This window comes from Physella acuta, unplaced genomic scaffold (genome assembly GCF_028476545.2).
Source record: "Physella acuta isolate Inbredline_101_S28 unplaced genomic scaffold, ASM2847654v3 ptg002218l, whole genome shotgun sequence".
Lineage (NCBI taxonomy): Eukaryota > Metazoa > Mollusca > Gastropoda > Physidae > Physella > Physella acuta.
The window spans coordinates 105,535-128,199 of NW_026733718.1; the positions used below are offsets into that span (position 1 = coordinate 105,535).

Here is a 22,665-nt window from a genome sequence, read left to right on the forward strand (position 1 = left end):
ATATATATATATATATATATATATATTTATATATATATATATATATATATATCTGGGGGGGGGTGACACCACGAAGTGCCGCACCGGGTGACGCCCGACCTAGCGATGCCACTGTCCTCAGTCCACATCTCAATCGGGTACGTGGCCCGTAGGACGTCCACGGTCTAACCAGTTTATCTGACCCCTACCATTTTTTTCCAGACACTTAAAACTTTGGGGGTGGGGTGTGTTGGAGGAACGCTGGTGAAAGTATATATTTTCTAAACAAATTATATATTATTTCACTTCGTCTGAGGGGGGGGGGTGAGGAGGAATGCACTATGAACTGAGAACGTCCTTAGTCAATCCAGCTGTAATGTTTTTTTGACCCCTTGGATGTTCCTAAGTCCCCTCCGTTCTAATGGGTACCCCTGAGTTTACCCAGCTTTAATGGATACCTGGCAATTAACCCAGCTCTAATGGGGACCTGAGTCCAACTAGCTCTAATGAGTACCTGAGTTCATCCAGCTCTAATGGGTACCCGAGTTCAACGAGCTCTAGTGGGTACCTGGCAGTTCATCCAGCTCTAATGGGTCCCCGAGTTCACCCTGCTCTAATGGGTATCTGAGTTCAACAATTTCTAATGGGTCCCTGAGTTCAACCAGCTCCAATGGGTACCTGTCAGTTACCCAGCACTAATGTGTACCTTACAGTATTACAGTTCATCCAGCATCAATGAGTAGGCCTATATTTGTTGATTTATATTACATTAATTTAGTAAACACTTTAAAAAACCCACAAATTAACGACTAAAAATTCAGTTTCTAACATAACTTTAAAAAAATTTCTTCACACATTTTAAAGCTCCCCCTATGGACAAACTTAAGTTATATCTATGCCCTATGCCTATTTGTTTATATGTGGGGGTAAATAACCCAACCAAGTTAAAATCCAGCCTGTTTTTTATTTTTTATTTTAAATATCAATACTTTAGTGAATTGTTTAAGGTTTTGTCGCAGCTTAAGCTATGTTAAAATAGTTCTCTTTAAGACTAACTAAAATGATAGGCCTAAATGAAATATTCATCAAATTTTACATTAAGTCTAATGGATTAAAAATTAAAATAAAATAGGCTTTGTTTTTTTAAATGATATGCGAAGCGGCTCATTTTACGCATTGTCAATCACTCTGTCAAGGCAACATAATGCCAGGTAGTTTCGCAGTTTAAGAAGAAAAATCTCACTGCTTGCAAATTTGAGATGTCGAAAGATAATTAAAATACATTAAATTAGTTTCGTTCGTTTAGCAGTACAATTTTTTAAATTGTTAATAACCTTGACCCTGCAGTGCATATCCTGTTGCAGGCGAATTATCAACACTGTCCCTTTCCGCCTAGATTATCCTGTATTTATTTTTGTACGTAAAGAAATTATGTACTAAATCTAGATCTAGATCTATTTAGATATAGATCTATTTGAATTTAATATTTATCGACCTTAATAACATTTTACTACAAAAGTATAGTATTTTCTGCTGTTGGGCTTTGGTAAATGCATGTGTTGAGCTGTGACAGTCAGTGTCACCATCTGACATCAGTCAGTCCCCCATCTAAAAAAAAAAGAAAAATGATAGGCCTAGAGTCTATCTAAAAGTATCTATGGCCTTACTTAGATATAGATCTATATTCTAGATTTAGGACTTTTTTTTTTTAAAGTTATTAAAGTTTAAGCTTGGGGTAAAACTCCATTTTAGCGTATTTTATTCCCCACTTCACGTTCTGTCGTTCACCTCCGCCGGAGGCTCCGGTTGAGCTATTTTATTATTTATAAACTAAAAAAAATATAAACACAACCAAAACACACTAAAAAAATGTTAGGAAAAAACTAGGATTAGACGATAGATTTAGTTAGACGTATAGGGCCTAGATAGATCTAGATCTGCTTACTGCTTATGTTTTTATGAATGTGTGTTTTAATTAGTAATTAGAAAAGTTAGGCCTAAAAAAAGACCATATAAATATATATAAATAATAATTTAAATAAAGGCCTACAGCTCCAATTTAATTTTAAATAGTAATAGCATCTGATCGTCATAGGGAAAAATCCCTACATGGTAAAGGGTTCATCGTGAGTACACATTAACTTGAGTTAATACAATAATTATCAGCATACATGATACGTCAAAGCTTAGGATCATTGTGAGATCATATAAGTTTATTTATAGTATCAGGCGTGCAATACTTTTTACAATACAAACTTAACTTTACCGAATGCCATGAAATCTTAACTGACTCAAACATATTTTCAAGAGAAAAAAAAGCTAAATCTAGATATCTAGATCTAAATAGTGCACAATCAATATTCCAAATTCGGATTTTTCTCAAGTTTTGACAAAATTAAATTATCAAAAACTGTAACAAAAATGCATAAAGAAATAGGCCTAGTGTTTTAGTTTTCCTAACATTTTTGTGTTTTGGTTGTGTTTATAATACTCGGAACTGGAGGTGAACGTGAAGCGGGGAATAAAATACGCTAAAATGGAGTTTTACCACTTTGTAGTTTGGTATAGGTCTAGAATTCTAGATCTACTTCTAAATTCAAATCTAGATTCGGATCAAATAAAATTATTCTAGATCTAGAGTTCTAGATCTAATTCTAACAGACTAATATTAACTTTCTTAACTAGATCTAGATTTAAATTTCACAGAGACTTCGCAGAATGCTTGCCATTTACGAGTATTTTTTTAACTCTGTAGGACACATTATTCTAAAAGAAGACATGATAAATACTATTCAATATTCCAAACGTAACAAATAAACTCTAATTTAGATCTAGTGCTAGATAATCTACTTTAGTATTAATAGTAGCCTATAGAAAGGTTCTAATACTAATATTTAGGCCTTCTTTATAATTAGGCCTTATAAATTATGTTTGGAATTATGATAGACCCATATTTCATACTAGATTCTATAGATTTATCTATTTTAGGCATACAGTAAGAAAAGTTGATCATCTACAATCTAGATTCTATACTTTTCTTTTTTTTTTAAACTGTGCCTACCTTTTGCTTTAAAATAATACTTTAATTCAACATTGAACTGCTAAGACGAAAAAAATCAGGCAGCCCTAATGCCTATTTTGAGATTGCGTTTGATCTGAAGAACAATTTGGAGAACTCACGGTTCATGCAAATGTGGCCTTAAAATTTCTTCCTTAGGTTTTTTGATGTTTTATCTGTTTGCCACTGCTATGGACTACTACTGCTACTTTTGTAATTAAGTTTTTACTATGTAAAAATGTATCCACATTTTTCTTAATAGTCCTACTTAATTTAATTCAAGCTTGATAGAAATTTTCCATTTCAGAAAAGATGTAGCTGAACCTTAAGATGACACAAATTATTGAAGGAAAGCATCTTCAGTGGTTGTTTAAAATCAGACCAAGAGAATGAGTTGGTTTAAACGGTCGGGTGAACGCAAGTCACCTGAGTCCTCAACACAACGTTCAGACACTGATCCCAACACATGTCTTGAAGTATTTCAGAACCACTGGAAACAAGTAAAGTTGACAATTTTAAAAGTTATTTGTTATCATCTTAAAATACTTTTCAGATCAAGTGTAAAATGCTGACATATAAACTAGAATATTCTAACTACATTTAAAAAAAAAATTGTTCACAATGAAGCTTTTGTTCTCCTTAACATGCTAATATTAATCACTTTGTGAAATGAAATTGCTGTGTAACAAGGGTAAAGATATATCAACAAATTTATTGACCATTTTACTTCAGTGGATTTAGAAAAAAAATGATGTAAAAAATGCAATGAACAAAGTTAGAATAGTCTTGTTCTTGGGAAGTGATATTTATCTCTAGCTCTTTAAACCCAATATTAAAACCTTTGAAAGTATTGTTAATTCTTACCTCAAGCTATTTGTTTGCTACCATACAGTAGTATAATTAAAAATAAAAGATTAAATAATATAATATAATGCAATTTTCATGATGTCACCAAAGTATGTTTTTCCAAAAGTATATTAGATTTGCTATTTGCTATATACACTTATATATTGCTATCCAATAACATTTCTATTATGTTTTAATTTATTTGTTTGCAGGCTTGCGCTGTTATAAACTATCAAGATAAGAAGTCCAAACTCTCCCCTGGCCAAGCAACTGTAGATGGTGTTGAGACAGTTTTGAGTAATTTGGAACATATGGTCACACTTCTAGTTAATGAAGATGATGATGGGGGCTTGCCAGGTAGGTTTAATATAATTAGAATACACTTTTGTCTACTAATTCAAAGTTTTTAACTATTCTAATTTGTTATTATTTTCATTATATCAGACTACTTTTATTTTTAAACAGGTCCTATCCTGAAATGGGTGCTAGCTTCAGATCTTTTTGAAATATTTTGCTCCTGGTGCACTATTAACGTATCAATTCATGAGCGATTACGATTGCAACAACTTCGACTTTTTGAGCTCATCATTAGCCAATCAAAGCAGCTTTTACTGGTACATAAACCTGTGATCAAGCCGTTACTTAGGCTGCTTATGGATGTGGCTGACTCACAAGGTATTGAGCTATTTTGTGTACCAGCTCATAAAACATTGTTAACTGATTCTTAAGAAAAATCCCTAGCTTTTCTGTGACTTCGAGAAGATCTGATTAATTGTTTTGGCATTTCAAAACTAAAAACTAGTTTTAGCTCCATCATCATAGCTGCCATATTTATGAAAAAATCATTTTTGTTTATTGATAGCTAAATTTAAACGATGAGTTTTTACTGAAAACATAAAATTACTGTTTTACGGTTACAACCCGTCAACATAAAAAAAACCCAAATAATAATGTTAACTCAAAACTATACTTAAGTATATAAAATTGTAACTAGTTATTATACATTTTGTAGTGTTTCTGATTTAGCCAACTCAGATGGCATGGCAGTTTAATGAAACTTTGATACCTGGAAAAGCCCCCATTAATGTAGGATGGGTAATTGGACATGAACAAATATTTATAACAATTATGATAAGTACATTTTTAAAAATTTGAATTGTAGTATCACAATTTTAAGAACTATTTCAAAATATTTCAGAAATCAGTAATGGTGAGCTAGAGTTCAAGTTGGTCCTGGTCCTTCATCAGATATGTATATGCATTTCTCAGCAAGCTCTTATACTGGAGAGTTTTTTCAGGTAAGATTTTTAGGAGTTTGTAGAAAACAGGCAGGAAAATAAAAATAGTATTGTGTTTTTCTTATAGGTATGGCTATAAGTATAAGGTTCAAGATGAGGGGAGTGATAGTAGCAATAATAATCTTAATCATGTCTTTCCAATGTTTTAATAACTGTTGTTTGTTGTAACCTTTAAAAGTTATAGAACTTTGTAGTTGAGCAATAAAACTTAACGTGGGACAGCAAGGCTCAAGCGTACGTAGAGTGCTAAGCTGCTTATCCAGCTGTGATGAGTATCTAAATCACGTTAGGGAAAGTAAAGGCGACTGGATAAAGTGCTGACGGCACCTTCCCTTCATATGCCAAGGTCACGAAACATTTGAACTCTACTTCATTTGCCCAATAGATAGCTAGGTCTAAAGAGGATTCTTTACTTACTATGAGAAACTAGACGCAGGAATATCCCGTGGACTAGCTGCATCAAAGCTTGCTGCAATGTGTTATTCTAAAAACTTAACATAGAAACATTTTTTTCAACTCAACAGTACAGATACAGACCATGGGCCAGCAAGGTTCCTGATTTTCTCTCTTTTAATACCGTACATCCATCGGGAGGGATCAGTAGGACAGCGGGCCAGGGATGCTCTGCTCCTCATTATGACGTTGTCAGCAAGGCATCCCCACATAGGTCAATACATCGCCAACAACTCTGACTTTTGTCCGGTAAGTGTCCTCCCCATTAAATAGAAGTAGTACTGAAGTTCAGTTATATTTACCATTTTAAAACCTGAACAGTTTGAGCCTCTAAGGGACAGTGTGGATTGTGCTGAGCATAGAGTTCTGTTTCAGGCTTGGTCTGTCGAACATCCCTTAATACACCCAGCTATGATGGGTACCTGGCATGAGTTGAGTAAATAAAAGCAGATATAAGCAGTCATGTGAATTTTCGTACTCCTGATTTACATGCATATCTGTGTAATACTTTTCATTCACAATCATCTCTTTAATGTTGTTTCTTTTTGACTGAATAATCTACAGATAATTGTCATTTACAACATTATTTACATCATTATTTCCCAAGTTTAAATAAACTATAATGGTACAGCCACCATCATCCAAGCTCATTGTAATGTACTGCTAAAGGATGCCTGTTAGTGGTAAACTGATCCAATTCCTGACATCTCCAGTCACACTTGCAGCTCTTTGGTTTGTTGCACTATCTTAAACCGTAAAATCACAATGGTGCTTTTCACTACAATATGGATTCTACATGCTTAGTTTTTGAAGATAACCTTTAAAAAACATCTGTTCTTCTGCCACCAGGTATTGGCAACTGGCCTCAGTGGTCTGTATTCCTCACTGCCCAGAAGAATCAACCCTCCCTCAGATGACTGGTACACTATAACACGTGAGGATTGTGTCAGGATCCCTGACTTGCAGATGTTCCTAAATTCTTTACAGTTTTCCAATGCTGTTGTGCAGGTACAGTTTTTAATTTAACATCACAAGGTGGTCATATTTGACCTGCAAAGTTTTCATCAACTCTAAAATTAATCTTAAGAGTAGCATTCTTTTTATTGATGTTATTTAATTTTCATTCAAGATAGGTATTCTTTTTACCTTTCAAATGAAGCTTTTTTTTTTAAGATTTTAAATTTAACATTGAAAAGTAAAACAAAAATGCAATTTTTTCTCAATTTAAAAAAAAAACCGATGGTTTGATTATTAATTAAATATTACACTTTGTGTCCACAGATAGCGCACCCACTAGTGAGAGACCAGCTAATCCACTTTATTTACTCTGGTTTTTTAGTTCCTGTTTTAGCCCCCGCCTTACATCAGGTATGTTGTAGTTCTCTATGTAGCAACTGGGATAAAGATGATACTGTTTCTCTAAAACTATAAGATAGAGATGATTTTGTGTTTCTCTGTAATATCTTGATTAGAAATGTTAATGTGCCTCTCTCTCTTAAGTTACTATTCAAATAGGGAGGATTATGTACATCTATGTAACTACTGGGAACTGATGATGTTTCCCTACTAAAGTACTAGCGTAGTTATGATATAACTTCCTCTATATATATCCTGTTATTGAGATTATATGTTTCTATCTGCAAATTAAGGGATTGGTATAGTCTGTCTTTAGGGATAGAGACAACAATTTGTTTTTCTTTAATAATGTTGATGCAGTCTAAATGCAATTTTCTTGTGGGCAGCATAGTCTGTGTATTTTATTTTTTGCTTCTATTTCTTCACAAATCAGAGCAAGAAAACAAACTTGTAATAAATTAGTGACCGGCAAGAATTTTTTACCCTCAAATGAAACCACACAATTTTAATTAATACATTTTTAAAGGTTCTTTGATATGTTTGTAGCTGCTGTTTAGAATACTATTATTGCAGTATGGTTTTGTTAGGTCTTTTGACTGTTAAACTTGTGTATCAACTTCAGGATATACCTGGCCTTCCGATCCCCTTGCTAGATACAGATTTATTTGGGGTTAGTAAAGCTTGCCATATTTAACTGGTGTGTGTTTGGGTGCATTGTGATGTAGCTTTATAGTTTTCTGCTGGTTTCTCTGCACAATAGCCCTAGATATGACAAATCATGTTCTGTTTTGGTTTTCAGTATTTCTGTATTTTTTTTTCTCACTATTTTTATTTATTTGAGATTTTTCTAATTGTGATGATGCAAACACATGTTAAAAATGAGAAAAGTATTGGCCTATTTTTTTTTAAAGAGCAAATTTTAAACACATCTGTTATGGCTTATCTTTTCAAATATTTTGTCACTAATTGTTTGGATGTGTTGAGATAATTTCATTCCAGAGCAAATTGAAACACACCAGTTATGGCTTACCACTTCAAATACTTTAGTACTAATTATATGGATAAGTGTTAAGGCATTTTTATCTAAGAGCAAAAAGTATACATCATTTAAGTCTTACCATGTGTTTTGAAAACCTGATTACTTATGATGTGGATTTTGCTAGGGGCATTGAAACAAAGCTTGAAACCTTAAGGTTTATGATTATTTTTTATTTTTTGCTTTATGGCTCAGAATTTTCTTTTACTGTGCATAGGCATAGTAGCTATGTAAAAGAAGGTATGTTAATGACCAAAATTGTTTGTGAAGGAAGCACAGTATTAATACAAAAGTGTCTTCCACATTTAATTTGCATTAACAATCTTTTTTTTTTCTCAGCTAATTAAACTCTTTTTTCCTTTTCTGTTTTTTGTATGTGTGATAAAGTATTGCATTTATGACTCACAAATGAGCCAGATCAATTTGTTTCTTTGCTTGGCTCCTGCTTGTTTATATTTCTTTAAATATTTACTAAATGTTCATTATTTGATGTGACATCCTTTTTGAAAAAAAAATATTTAGTGATATGTATTTCACAACATTTTAAAACTTTATGCTTGCTTTGGAAGCACATTTTCCGAGTGTTTATAATAACAAATTTAGTGTTTTCCTTCCTGCACACAACAAGCAGCTAATTGCTTAGATCTTTTGTGTCTGCTTTGTGAATATGGTCTGGTCTTTATGTTCATTCTGTGAATTGTTCTAATCTGCATACTCATTTTGTTAATTGTTCTGATTTTTATGTCCAGTCTGTGGTTTGTTCTGGTCTGTATACTTGTTTTGTTAATTTTTCTTGTCTCTTTGTTAATTTTTATAGTTTGAATAGTTCCGATCTGTATGCTCATAGTGTGAATAGTTCCAATCTGTATGCTCATAGTTTGAATAGTTCCAATCTGTATGCTCATAGTGTGAATAGTTCCAATCTGTATGCTCATAGTTTGAATAGTTCCAATCTGTATGCTCATAGTGTGAATAGTTCCAATCTGTATGCTCATAGTTTGAATAGTTCCAATCTGTATGCTCATAGTGTGAATAGTTCCAATCTGTATGCTCATAGTTTGAATAGTTCCAATCTGTATGCTCATAGTGTGAATAGTTCCAATCTGTAGGCTCATAGTTTGAATAGTTCCAATCTGTAGGCTCATAGTTTGAATAGTTCCAATCTGTATGCTCATAGTTTGAATAGTTCCAATCTGTAGGCTCATAGTTTGAATAGTTCCAATCTGTATGCTCATAGTTTGAATAGTTCCAATCTGTAGGCTCATAGTTTGAATAGTTCCAATCTGTAGGCTCATAGTTTGAATAGTTCCAATCTGTATGCTCATAGTTTGAATAGTTCTAATCTGTATGCTCATAGTTTGAATAGTTCTAATCTGTAGGCTCATAGTTTGAATAGTTCTAATCTGTAGGCTCATAGTTTGAATAGTTCTAATCTGTATGCTCATAGTTTGAATAGTTCTAATCTGTAGGCTCATAGTTTGAATAGTTCTAATCTGTAGGCTCATAGTTTGAATAGTTCTAATCTGTAGGCTCATAGTTTGAATAGTTCTAATCTGTAGGCTCATAGTTTGAATAGTTCTAATCTGTAGGCTCATAGTTTGAATAGTTCTAATCTGTATGCTCATAGTTTGAATAGTTCTAATCTGTAGGCTCATAGTTTGAATAGTTCTAATCTGTAGGCTCATAGTTTGAATAGTTCTAATCTGTAGGCTCATAGTTTGAATAGTTCTAATCTGTAGGCTCATAGTTTGAATAGTTCTAATCTGTAGGCTCATAGTTTGAATAGTTCTAATCTGTAGGCTCATAGTTTGAATAGTTCTAATCTGTAGGCTCATAGTTTGAATAGTTCTAATCTGTAGGCTCATAGTTTGAATAGTTCTAATCTGTATGCTCATAGTTTGAATAGTTCTAATCTGTAGGCTCATAGTTTGAATAGTTCTAATCTGTAGGCTCATAGTTTGAATAGTTCTAATCTGTAGGCTCATAGTTTGAATAGTTCTAATCTGTAGGCTCATAGTTTGAATAGTTCTAATCTGTAGGCTCATAGTTTGAATAGTTCTAATCTGTATGCTCATAGTTTGAATAGTTCTAATCTGTAGGCTCATAGTTTGAATAGTTCTAATCTGTAGGCTCATAGTTTGAATAGTTCTAATCTGTATGCTCATAGTTTGAATAGTTCTAATCTGTAGGCTCATAGTTTGAATAGTTCTAATCTGTAGGCTCATAGTTTGAATAGTTCTAATCTGTAGGCTCATAGTTTGAATAGTTCTAATCTGTAGGCTCATAGTTTGAATAGTTCTAATCTGTAGGCTCATAGTTTGAATAGTTCTAATCTGTAGGCTCATAGTTTGAATAGTTCTAATCTGTAGGCTCATAGTGTGAATAGTCTAACCTCCATGTTCACTTTGCACATTGTTCTGGCCTGTATGTTCATTCTGTGAATGGTTCTATTCTTGAATCTTTATCTGTGCAACTCTGTACATCCCCTCAGTTCATTTCCTCAGTTCATTTCCTCAGTTCATTAGTGTTTTTTCTCTCTGTTCTATGTCCTGTGTTTTTCACTCATTTTATTTTCTTTCCCTTTTTTTATTACATTTTCTTTTGATATATTCATTCACTTCATTTTCTGTACTACATACACTAAATTTTCATTCCACTTTTACTTAAGTTAATGTTTGGCTTCTGGTGTGGTGAATGACATGTTCTCTAATTACTTTATCTTGACTCAGTGATGATGTTTTCTTACTACTTTACATTGACTCAGATGACATATCCCATCATTACTTTATGTTGACTCTGTAAATGATATGTTCTCTAATTACTTTATCTTGACTCAGTGATGATGTTTTCTTACTACTTTACATTGACTCAGATGACATATCCCATCATTACTTTATGTTGACTCTGTAAATGATATGTTCTCTAATTACTTTATCTTGACTCAGTGATGATGTTTTCTTACTACTTTACATTGACTCAGATGACATATCCCATCATTACTTTATGTTGACTCTGTAAATGATATGTTCTCTAATTACTTTATCTTGACTCAGTGATGATGTTTTCTTACTACTTTACATTGACTCAGATGATATGTCCTGTCATTACTTTATGTTGACTCTGTAAATGACATGTTCTTTATTTACTTTATCTTCACTCCGTGATGATGTTTTCTTACTACTTTACATTGATTCTGATGACACGTCCTGTCATTACTTTATGTTGACTCTGTAAATGACATGTTCTCTAATTACTTTACCCTGACTCCGTGATGATGTTTTCTTACTACTTTACATTGATTCTGATGACACGTCCTGTCATTACTTTATGTTGACTCTGTAAATGACATGTTCTCTAATTACTTTACCCTGACTCTGTGATGATGTTTTCTTACTACTTTACATTGACTCTGATGACACGTCCTGTCATTACTTTATGTTGAATGATATGTTCTCTAATGACCATTGATGACGCACACAGATTTCTAGAGAAGAAGTCATGACAGCCACAGCCTACCTGGACCTGTTCATCAGGCATGTCACAGACCCCCATCTACTGAGGGCCACCCTCAAGTTTATCCTGACTGAGAGATATGATGATATCCTGATATTGGACTCTCTTTTACAGAGGATACACTCAAACTCACATGTATGTATTGTTTTCAAAATTTTGCTGAATAATTTTTAGGTTATTATTTTTTTCTTTTAAAGCTTTGGATTGAATTAAGTCATGAGCTCTCAACAGTAACTGATGAAAAATTAATTGTCCAATTTATAAAATAGTGTTTTCATTAAAACATTTTTAATTTTTTTTTTTTTTTACTTTTGTCTCCAGTGTAAGCGATAATAAAATAATCGTCTAATGTTTAAAATATTGATTTCATTAAAAAAAAAAAGTTTTAAGCCTTTTATTCTGACTTTAATCTCCAGTTATCAACAGTCACCCTTGCTTTGTTCCATACTTTGATTGATCTCAATTGTGAAGATGTTATGTTTCAACTTGTCTTTAGGTAAATACATTTGAATTGTCAAATATCTGTTTCATCTTGTCTTTTCCCCCCAATAATTCTAATTATTATTATGATTTAAATTGTCAACACAATTAATTATATAGAGTCACTCAAAACGTGTAAACAATTTTTATTTACAGTACTAGATAATAGTTTCTGATATTACATTACTAATTTTGTTTTTTGTATTTAATTTTGTTTCCACATCGTTTTATCATATATTTATCATATAATGAGTTTTGTTATTGCATAACAATATATATGATCACTTGTTGATATGTTATTAAATAGTGACATTTTGAATTCAACATGTTAGTTGCTCTTTCTTAAGTATTATTTTCTCTCAGATACCTTGTGATTATATAAGGATATTTATTGATCTCAGAACTAATGTTTTTGAATACTTCTTATATTAGCACATGATTTGTTCTGATTAAAGTATTATTTTCCCTCTCAGATACCTTGTGCCTTGTAACCATGTGATGGTCAGCCAGCGCCGGTCTATTCAAGACCTTGACCTGTACGGCAAGTCAGCGGAGAAGTTCCTGTCCCTCAGGCCATCTTGCTGTGTCCAGACCTTGCCACACAATCCGCTCCCTGTTTCTCCCGCCCCCACATCTCAAGTTGTTGGCATGACAACAGGACCCCCAACACAAAAGTAACATTTTTATCCTGTTTAAAACTTGCTAGTTGATTTATTGCTTGTTTGATTTAAAACAAGAAAAAATATGGATTAACTGGACTTCTATGATAGTATTCAGTGTAGCTATTTTTATTTTGAGATCATTAAGCTTTGCCTTCTCTTAGTTAAGTTTCAAACATTAAACATATTTAAACTTTAAAAAAAAAATCACACTGAACAACTTTTCATCACTTTTTTCTACATTTAAATTTCGAATAGTGTATTTTATCTGTTTTACTCATGTTTAAACGCTGAAAAACAATGTATTTTATATGCATATTAAATTCATCTCTTCTATTCACTTTCAAACAAAAACTAATGTAACCATGCAAGCATCAGGCAGGAGTACATAACTAGTCAAATTTTGATTGCAGTCATTAATTAGTTGGTACAATGCAGATTACATTTACCCATCCTTTTGTTGCCGTCAAAGATTAACTAATTTTTCTTTTGCCAAACTGTGATTATGTCATAGTTAATGTCAAACGTGTTATTTTATAAATTATTAGAATTTAAAAATTAGGTTAGTGATTTAATTAGTTAATTGCTTAATAATTAATTCCTGTTCTCAGATCTACAACCACAACATCCTTACCAAACATGATTACCTCCCCTGACCAAGTACCCAACCATCAGAGAGGGGAGACAAGCTACTTTGAATATCTGAATGATGCTCGTAACAAGCTGGAACAGACAGTCAAAGCATGCCAACACTGGACCTACCTGTATGATGGTGAAAGTCCCCCTCCTGACAGCATCAAAAATAGCCAGACAAAACCCAAAGCCAGTGCAGCAAAGGCTTCTAATATACCAAAGACCGGTTACATTGAGCTTGGTTCTATAGCTAAACAAACACAAGAAGAAAAAGTAACACCGAGAAGTTCTCAGCCTGCGGATTCATCTGATTCTAACGATATTAGTTTAAGTAAAGAAATCAATGTTAAACATGAGAATAACAAGCTGATGAACGCTGTGCTGTATTCAAGCCTAGAGGACCTGGACAGCTTTATCAAGTATCTGAGTGAAGTTGAGGTTGACGAGGGTGGGTCAGTCTCAGTGTCCGAAAGCTTGGCCTCGCTGGAAGACTTGTTGCAGGCTGTTTCGTCAGCCAGAAACAGGAGAAACAGCCCTGACCCCCACAGCCGGTCAAGTAACCCACCTGAAGTCTCCGCCACCGTTGACTCCGCTGGTGTCCCTGGTAGCAAGCCTAGCCCTGTAGACACCCGTGGTGTGCCTAAAGACTTGCCCACAAGTCCCCGCCCCACCCTTCATGGTTTGTCCACCTCCCCCATGAAGCAGACGCTGAGCCCAGGGGAGGTGTTGTCCCCGTACAAGTCACTGTTCTTCGCTGCCGATGAATTTGCCGCAGCTATGCCAACAAGTCCCAGAAAGCAGCTAACCTATTTCAATGATCCCCCAAATATAGGTAAGTTTTCATAATGTCTGTCTGTGTCTTTGTGGCCAAGTTTTGTAAATCAGTTTTGACCCACTTCTAATGCAGCGATTTTCATAAATTTTTTTATCAATGACAATGTAACTAACTAATTTTCAAACTAATTTAATTACTAAAGTATCCTCTTTAGACCTAGTGATCCATTGAGCAGATGAAGTAGAGTTCATATGTTTCTTAACCCTGACATATGAAGGGCCACCTTTACTTTCCCTAACATGAGTTAGCTACCTGAGTACTCAGGGCCATTTTACTGCAATGAACCCAGATTTGAACTCGAGACTTTCGGGTTAGCAGCCTAGCTCTCTGCCTCTAGGCCACACCGTATCCCGACTAGTAAAATGGTGATTAATAGTTTTCACATCTGAGCCCCCACCACAGACATTAATAAGAGGCAGATAATTGTTGCATAGAGTTCAGCTTGCAATAACAAGCTTTTAAATGGCTCTATACACAAAAAAATAAAGCAAACTTTCCTTTACAAGTTTCAATGTTGGTCATTCATGAAATCTCTGACCTGATAAAAATTTGGCTTTCTAGGTTTCTGAATTAAATATAAACTTATGTTTTAAACCTTTACTGTAAAAAAAAAATTACTGCTTAAAATATTTTTAATAACTGCATATGCTTGAGTAAAACACTATTTTTTTTACTGACCAGGTCCATTTCTTGGTGCCTTGTTCTCTAGACTGGAGCTGATGATCAGCAACTCCCTGTACTTCAACCTGCTGCTGACTGACATCATTGCCAGACTGGCAGCTTACCCACAGCCTTTGTTGCGCTCCTTTCTTCTCAACAACACTTTAGTCTTTCAGCCTACTGTCAAGTCCCTTATACAGGTTACAGTTTTGTAATTTTAGACCTTGTTTTGTTGTTTTTTGATGTTGAATGTCTTTTTCGTGTAACTTGAAAATCAAACTAGCTTTGTTATTTCTTTGAAATTTAAAAAAAATGTATAAAGCACCCTATTTCATTGGCCTTGGCATATATTGGGATTGTGTAGTCAGCATTATGCCCAACTGCCTTTAATTTACTCAACTCAAGTCAGTTCCCAGTGAAAACTTAAGTTCTATGACATTGTGCTTAGGTACTTAAATCGAGACATTGTGGTTTGCAAGCATGTACTTTACCACCTGAGCACACCTTCCCATAGTGTCAAAATCAATCAATCATCCCTTAACCCTTATTTTAGTTGTTGGAGTGCCACTGTCTTGGTCCTCTACTTCACTGAGTAACTGCAACAGGCAGCCCAGTTCAATCTGTGATGTCTTCTTCTTCTCCCTCTAGGCACATTGTCTTGAATTATTGTTTGAAAAATTTGTCATCGCACCTTAAGTAAATTGTTGTGCCTATATACTCTTCATATAATGAACCATGTGAATTGAATTTACAGGTATTATCCTCACTAAGGCAGAAGCTGGACAGCTTCTCCCTCAGTGTGAAACAGTTTGATATGATGGTGGTCAATGCCAGACAAAACCTGGTCCAGCGCGAGGATCAGCTGTTCCATTTCTTTGAGCAAGGGGTCCTTGGCATCCCTCCCACCCTTTTAATGATGCCGCAGGGGGTGAAGACCAGAGCTGACACCATTGGTGCTTTAGTTCCAGCAAAAGGTGAGCGCCTGGTGTTTTGGTGTCATAACGGGTACACCTGTCAGTACACAGCCCCCCGCCTCTCCACCCTTGTCACATTACTGCTGATATCTGTAATTAAATATTTCTGAAAAGAAGCAATTTTTTAAAGAATTTTCTATTTTCTTGGAGTATTACATTGTTTAAATAGTATAAAACTCTTTTTCTGCTTTCAAAAAAAGTTTCTATTTGTTAGTAAAGAGATATATATTAATGATTTTTTTTCAAGAAAATCAGAAGCGCATTAAGTTTTTGCAAAAAAAGCATAAAATAATTCAAAATTCAACCAATAAATGAAAAACAAAGAAGCATAATTACAAATTGAGAAGAACAAAATAATTCGTTTCAAAATGTGGATTTAAACATTAATTTGACTTTCAGATAAGCAAAAGGTTAAGTCACTCAAATACTGTTAATACTTAATACATTTAACTCAGTGTTGTGAGTGATGTTTCAGATAAGAAAAAGGTCACACTCAGTGAACTGTTCTTCAGGCGATCCCCAGGGAAGGGAAAACTTGTGGCTGGGTCCAAACATCATCAGCTGCAGCGTGTACAGGTCAGAGGTCATGTGTGTCATGTGACTGTTGGTTTCTATCATGTTAAAGGTTATGTTATTGTTGGTTTTTGTGTTGTCAAAGATCATGTGACTTGTGGTTTTTGTGTTGTCAAAGATCATGTGACTTTTGGTTTTTGTGTTGTCAAAGATCATGTGACTTGTGGTTTTTGTGTTGTCAAAGATCATGTGACTTGTGGTTTTTGTGGTGTCAAAGATCATGTGACTTGTGGTTTTTGTGTTGTCAAAGATCATGTGACTTGTGGTTTTTGTGTTGTCAAAGATCATGTGACTTGTGGTTTTTGTGTTGTCAAAGATCATGTGACTTGTGGTTTTTGTGTTGTCAAAGATCATGTGACTTGTGGTTTTTGTGTTGTCAAAGATCATGTGACTTGTGGTTTTTGTGTTGTCAAAGATCATGTGACTTGTGGTTTTTGTGTTGTCAAAGATCATGTGACTTGTGGTTTTTGTGTTGTCAAAGATCATGTGACTTGTGGTTTCTCTGGTGTCAAAGATCATGTGACTGTTGGTTTCTATCATGTTAAAGGTTTATGTTATTGTTGGTTTTTGTGTTGTCAAAGATCATGTGACTTGTGGTTTTTGTGTTGTCAAAGATCATGTGACTTGTGGTTTTTGTGTTGTCAAAGATCATGTGACTTGTGGTTTTTGTGTTGTCAAAGATCATGTGACTTGTGGTTTCTCTGGTGTCATAGATCACGTGACTCTTCGGTTTTCTTGTTAGTTTCTGCAGTCACATAAGTTATGTGACTTCTTACCTCTACAGTGTCAAAGGTCATATGCATATTGTTGAATAAAGTATTGATTGTAACATTTAATAAAAAAAGTCCTGTTTAAACCCTATTAATTTACAAACATCTACCTAGAAGCTGTTGTCTTAAAGCCCTAGCACTCACCATTGTGGCCATACTAGATTAACAAGGGGCTGACTACTTCCAATGACATTTTGTTTTTGCTTCCAAGCAGGTTGGAGGAACAGCAGCTTACCGTTACATCAGCCCTCAGGACTATGCTGGCTCGGGCGACCGGTCAAGCATAGGGGACAGTTACGGTCAGTCGCTGACCACATGGAATGCTGTGTACTGCGCGCTCATCCTGGATGAGTTTCTCAAAGAGCTGGCAGCGCTCTCCCAGGAGCATTCAGTTTTACATGTAGACGAGGGCTACCTGAGTAGCTGATCCACAGGTAGAGCTTTCCCAGGTGTGGGTCAAGTTTACCTGAGTATTTGATCTACAGGTAAATTTTATCTTCGATGGATGTAGACAGAAGATTATCTACTGGACTGGACTATGATGTTTCATCATTTAACCAGTAAACGAGGGAGAATTAACAAGGGAGAATTAATGAGGGATATATCGATGTATATCTTTGCATTTTAGTCCTGCTGTGTTCACTCCATTAGTAGCTAGCCAGTAGCCAAGTCTACTCTTAGCTTCTGTAATCTAGTGAAGTTTATTTTTTTTTTTTTTACAATTTTTAAAAGTATGTTAGCTATTATTATTTTTCATTTTTTTCGCTTCTAGGTACTTAATTTGTAGCAATTAGTCAAATTATCAATATATTCTAGTCCAGTTAAAATTTTTTTTTACTCTTAACTTTTGGCCAAAGGCCTGCTAAATCTTCACTGTACCACAGTATTTGTGCCTCTCTTTGTTCTCAAATGTGTAGATGTTTCACAGAGGTACATGTGTGTGTAAACCTAGGTCATTTCAAGACTTTCATTTCATTCATTCATCTGTTTTTAATCTGCTTCTGTGGACATTTTAAAAATTCTTTAAATTGTGTAATTTACCTTGGAAGTTTCAAGTGTACATTTATAAAGTTAATGTCATGTTAGTCAATGTTGTATTACTTACCTTTGAAGTTCCAAGTATATTTTTTTAAAGTTAATGTCATGTCAGTTGGTGCAGCAGTGAACAAATAATCACTTTAAATAAAATTGTAAGCATCAGGATAAAGATTAACATGTAACTTGGTGCCTAATTGTTGAAAGTGCCTAGCTAAGACATTCAACTCAATCAAAAAGTGTGGATATTGTGTGTATGTGGGTCTCATGACTGAGTGTGGTTGTATATGTATATATTGTATTTATGTGGTTGTCGGCATCTTTATGTGTTGGTGTTTTGTTGGTGAACAAATGCTGTATTTGTAATTCAAATTTTAAAGAAATTCAAATTTTTATTGGAAAAAAAATCTTTGTGAAATGAAATTTTTATGAAATGTATTTGACATGTTTAATGAAACATTTTTAATCCGCGATCTTCTTTAATTGTGTATACTTTTTCATATAGTGCATGTTTTTTAGAGCATTTTCTAATCATGGTTATCTTTTAATGGGGGTGTCCTTAAAGTTTTTCTTTTCTTCAATACATATTTATTTTAAAATGAAATTATAATCATTATAATTTTAAAATTTAGTTATTTACAACAAAGTTTTTATATTAAAATGTTGCTGGTTTTAAATGAAGATTAGAAAACTTGAACATGAAAATCCTCTTGAGAGAATTGCAGTCTGGTGTTAAAATTCTTACAATAGGGCAATTATCCTGCATAGCATTACATGAAATTTTTAATATAAATTTAATACAGTTCAAGATTTCCTTATAGCTTTCTTCAAAGTTATAAGATGCATGATCATCTATTTTAAGCTAATTATCTCTGTTATGTTTTTCTGTATGGATTTGTTTTGTTTCATGAAATAGTTTTGTTGTTTTATAATTCCTGGACTGGTGATTGCCTTATTCTAAATGGTTAGTGTAGCAAACATCTGCTCTTGTAGAAACTTTGTAAACATGTTTGGACATTGTATGACTGTAACTATTCTTGTTTATTTATCACTGTACATTTTTGTTTTATTCAATCACAAGGCTGTGCATTGTTCCGTTCAAGTTTGGCTGGTTTTTCTTTTTCTGTGCCAAATCATGTTTTAGTATTTTCTTTGGATTTTATATGTAAAGGTGATTTTCACATGGTCACAATTTTAAATTTATAATCTACCCCTTCACTTGTTATAACCCACATCACATCAGCAGTTATCAACGATTTATTAACAATATAACCTACAAAAAAAATCCATAATCTGCAACATTAATTTCATATAATCCACTGCACAACTACAACTAGTTATCAACAATGTAATTTACACTTATTTGCAACATTACTTTCTTACATGTAGTCCACACCAACTTTCCGATAATCCACATCCCAACTTTCCATAATCCATAATCCCCATCCAAACTTCACTTTAACTCTGTCTCCAATCTCCTTGTTAATCTACCTTAATCTTCTTCAACATCCACAACATCCTTGCCTCTACACTACATTATGAATTGACTATTAGTAAAATTGTAAACTCAGATATCTCCATGAAAACCAAAGATACTTGGCTAATCTAGTATTAGTTCCTCCTATGTTCTCTAAAGCTATCCCACACACCACCTGCTTCAAACCACAGTTTTATCTTACAGGCCACATCATGATCACACTACCAAAAGCAATCAGATATCACTTATCAGATTAATAAATTCAAAGATTTCCTAATTAATCTTGAGATTAGTAACACAGATTATCTTACACACCACATCATGATCACACCACCCAAAGCAATCAAATATCACTTAACTTATCAGATTAATAAATTCAAAGATTTCCTAATTAATTTTGAGATTAGTAACACACTGATTATCTTACACTCCACATCATGATCACGCTACCCAAAGCAATCAGATATAACTTATCAGATTAATAAATTCAAAGATTTCCTAATTAATCTTGAGATTAGTAACACACTGATTATCTTACACGCCACATCATGATCACGCTACCCAAAGCAATCAAATATCACTTAACTTATCAGATTAATAAATTGAAAGATTTCCTAATTAATCTTGAGATTAGCAACACACTGATTATGTCTACACTAAGACAGGAACCCTAACCCCATCCAGTAAAGTGTATGTATTATATATATTATTAGTTGATATGATTCTCCAATCAAATAAATGCTTTTATTATATCAATTGTTCTCATGGTTATTTGATATATTTAACACTAATGTATACATGGTATTAGTGCATTAATAATTCTTTAGACACTTTGTGTGGTGCTGCAATGTAATGGTAATTGTGGTCAAATTGTGTTAAAAGCCTCACAGCACTAGTACAGTCCCTTGTCCGGGTGTTGTAGACCAAATTGTGTTGGGAGTGGGGGGTGGTGGTGGCATAAAGGCTTCCTCAAAAAGCCAAGTTCTTGTAGTGTAAGAGCTGCTGTTAAATGGAGAGTCTACTGTGTCTTGACATGAAGACCATACACCACTTTGTCAAGGGCAGTGTTTCTTCCAGACTTTTTTCGCCGGGGGGGGGGGGGGGGGGGGACTCTTGAAATTTTCGGGGGGGCGGTAGACTTTCTTCGGGGGAGGGGGGGGGGGGGCGGACACTGTTAAAAGTATATATTTTCTATATATAAATATATATATAAATATATAAATTTCATTTCGTTCGGGGGGGCGGTAAAAAATTTTCGGGGGGGGGGGGGGGGGCTTCCGAAGTGATGCCTGGAAGAAACTCTGGTCAAGGGTCATGTCATTGACCATTTTGTCGTGTATGTTGTGAAACTAGTCGTGTGTCTGTGTGTTAATGAAACCCACGTCAGATGGATACATGACCCACAATTCTGGTTAATGTTGCTACAGAAGGGGTTAGTGAGCTGGGTGGTTTTAATCCAAGTCTTTGAGGATATTTTGGTCTCAGTTCGGCACATATTTGTTTTGTTCCACGATGGTACAAGTCGCACTGTTCCAAGCATACATTGTACTGTTCCATGTGGGCACAAGTCGCACTAGTGTGTGACGGCAACAAGTCACGTTATTGTACCCAAACCGCACCAACACCCCTAAGACCTAACCTCCAACGTTTGAGAACCGTCGTCAGTGTACAAGTGAGCAGAAAAACGAGCCGTATTGTTTCCCGGTAAATTTCACCAAACCATGGCCCTGATCCACTTCTCTCCCTTGCTCCCCTGCTCAAAGGGACACCATTCAGTTTATTTTTATTGAGTTTCCGGTCGCTCGTGCCCCTAGCCCTTGAGAGATTGGGCATGCGCGTTGCTCGGTTTGTCTAGCAGACGATACGCCTGCACTTTACACCCGTGCAAACACTGGACGACTCCTTGAGGTACTTGTTACTGCTTTATGTTCAACTTGTTTTTTATTTATTCGGACAAATAGGTTGGGAGTGTTGAAGTCGGTGATGTGATTGCTAGTAAAAGATGGAGTAATTTCGGTAGCTCTATCCTTTTTGGTAAGCGATTTAAAAAAAAAAACCCACACAAATGACGTCATGCAATTTTTGTTTATTTTTGCACCCCCCCCCCCCCCCCCATAGTCACACATCGTCACAAAAAAAACCCAGCAGATCCCCACACGAAGACTTTCGCCCCCCCCCTTCCACTTTTCCGCACATGTACCATAGTTGTAACAAAATTAAACTTATGAAAAAGAAAAAGGATAATATCTTACCAGTGGCGTCACAGGGCGGTGGTGCATTCCGCACAGGTAGGCACCACTTAGGAGGTGACACTAAATAAAAAAAAAATATTTAAAAAATGTTAAAATTTACTGTCAAAATAGTATTTTATCCAGTTAAAATAGTAAAATTGGGGGGGGGGGAGTTGAGCGGAATGAATGAAAGAGTTACACCAAACTGAAAATACAAAAAATTGTTAGTGGGGGTAGGTGTATCCTACCTCACATTTTTTACCAACTGCTCTTCCTCGATTTACATAGTCAACCTAACAATGGAACTACTATTAGCTTCGTGATGTCCTTACAAAACATGTGTTCATTTTAGTTAAGTGAGAACATCAAATGGCGAAGCTTGGGTGGGGGATAGGGGGGGGGGGTATATAGGTCACGACTTTACTTTTCAACAAACAAAAACGAGGGGTAACATCGAGGTTACCGACCACCCGCCACCTATCTGTATATGTAAATAGTGGCGGCAAAATCGACAGCTCACTCGGGCGCCGAATCGTCTGGCTACGCCGCTGGGCCGATGAATGGATTATTTCGTACTTGCCCTTTTTGAAGAAAAAAAAAAGGCGCCACGAAACTACGGCTAGAGGCGCTTGGCAGCTAAATCTATAATTGTGATTCTTAACTTTTTTTTTTTTTGGAGGTACCGAACCCTACGAGTTTCATGTGCGCATTCACCGAACCCTTCTTAATAGTTTTAACGTGAATCATGAGTCGGGCGTATGTCTTGCAGAGTTTCTTCCAGGCATCTCTTCGTGGGGGG

General features: G+C 34.9%; 1 protein-coding gene across 2 annotated transcripts; it reads left to right on the forward strand.

The window, feature by feature from the left end:
- The first annotated feature begins 1,312 nt into the window (after window positions 1-1,312).
- On the forward strand, window positions 1,313-18,142 carry LOC131932571 (FHF complex subunit HOOK-interacting protein 1B). 2 transcript variants are annotated; one of them, XM_059289494.1, is made up of 17 exons: window positions 1,313-1,395; window positions 3,345-3,537; window positions 4,096-4,240; window positions 4,349-4,558; window positions 5,082-5,181; window positions 5,706-5,883; window positions 6,484-6,642; window positions 6,916-7,002; window positions 7,613-7,660; window positions 11,507-11,674; window positions 11,956-12,035; window positions 12,493-12,693; window positions 13,290-14,143; window positions 14,828-15,006; window positions 15,561-15,780; window positions 16,256-16,356; window positions 17,338-18,142. In XM_059289494.1, the coding sequence occupies exons 2-17, from the start codon at window positions 3,427-3,429 to the stop codon at window positions 17,548-17,550; spliced, it is 3,054 nt and encodes a 1,017-aa protein (XP_059145477.1). In that variant the 5' UTR covers window positions 1,313-1,395; window positions 3,345-3,426; the 3' UTR covers window positions 17,551-18,142. The 2 variants fall into 2 exon arrangements, with proteins under 2 accessions (XP_059145477.1, XP_059145478.1); XM_059289495.1 differs by lacking the exon at window positions 7,613-7,660.
- The last annotated feature ends 4,523 nt before the right edge of the window (window positions 18,143-22,665 follow it).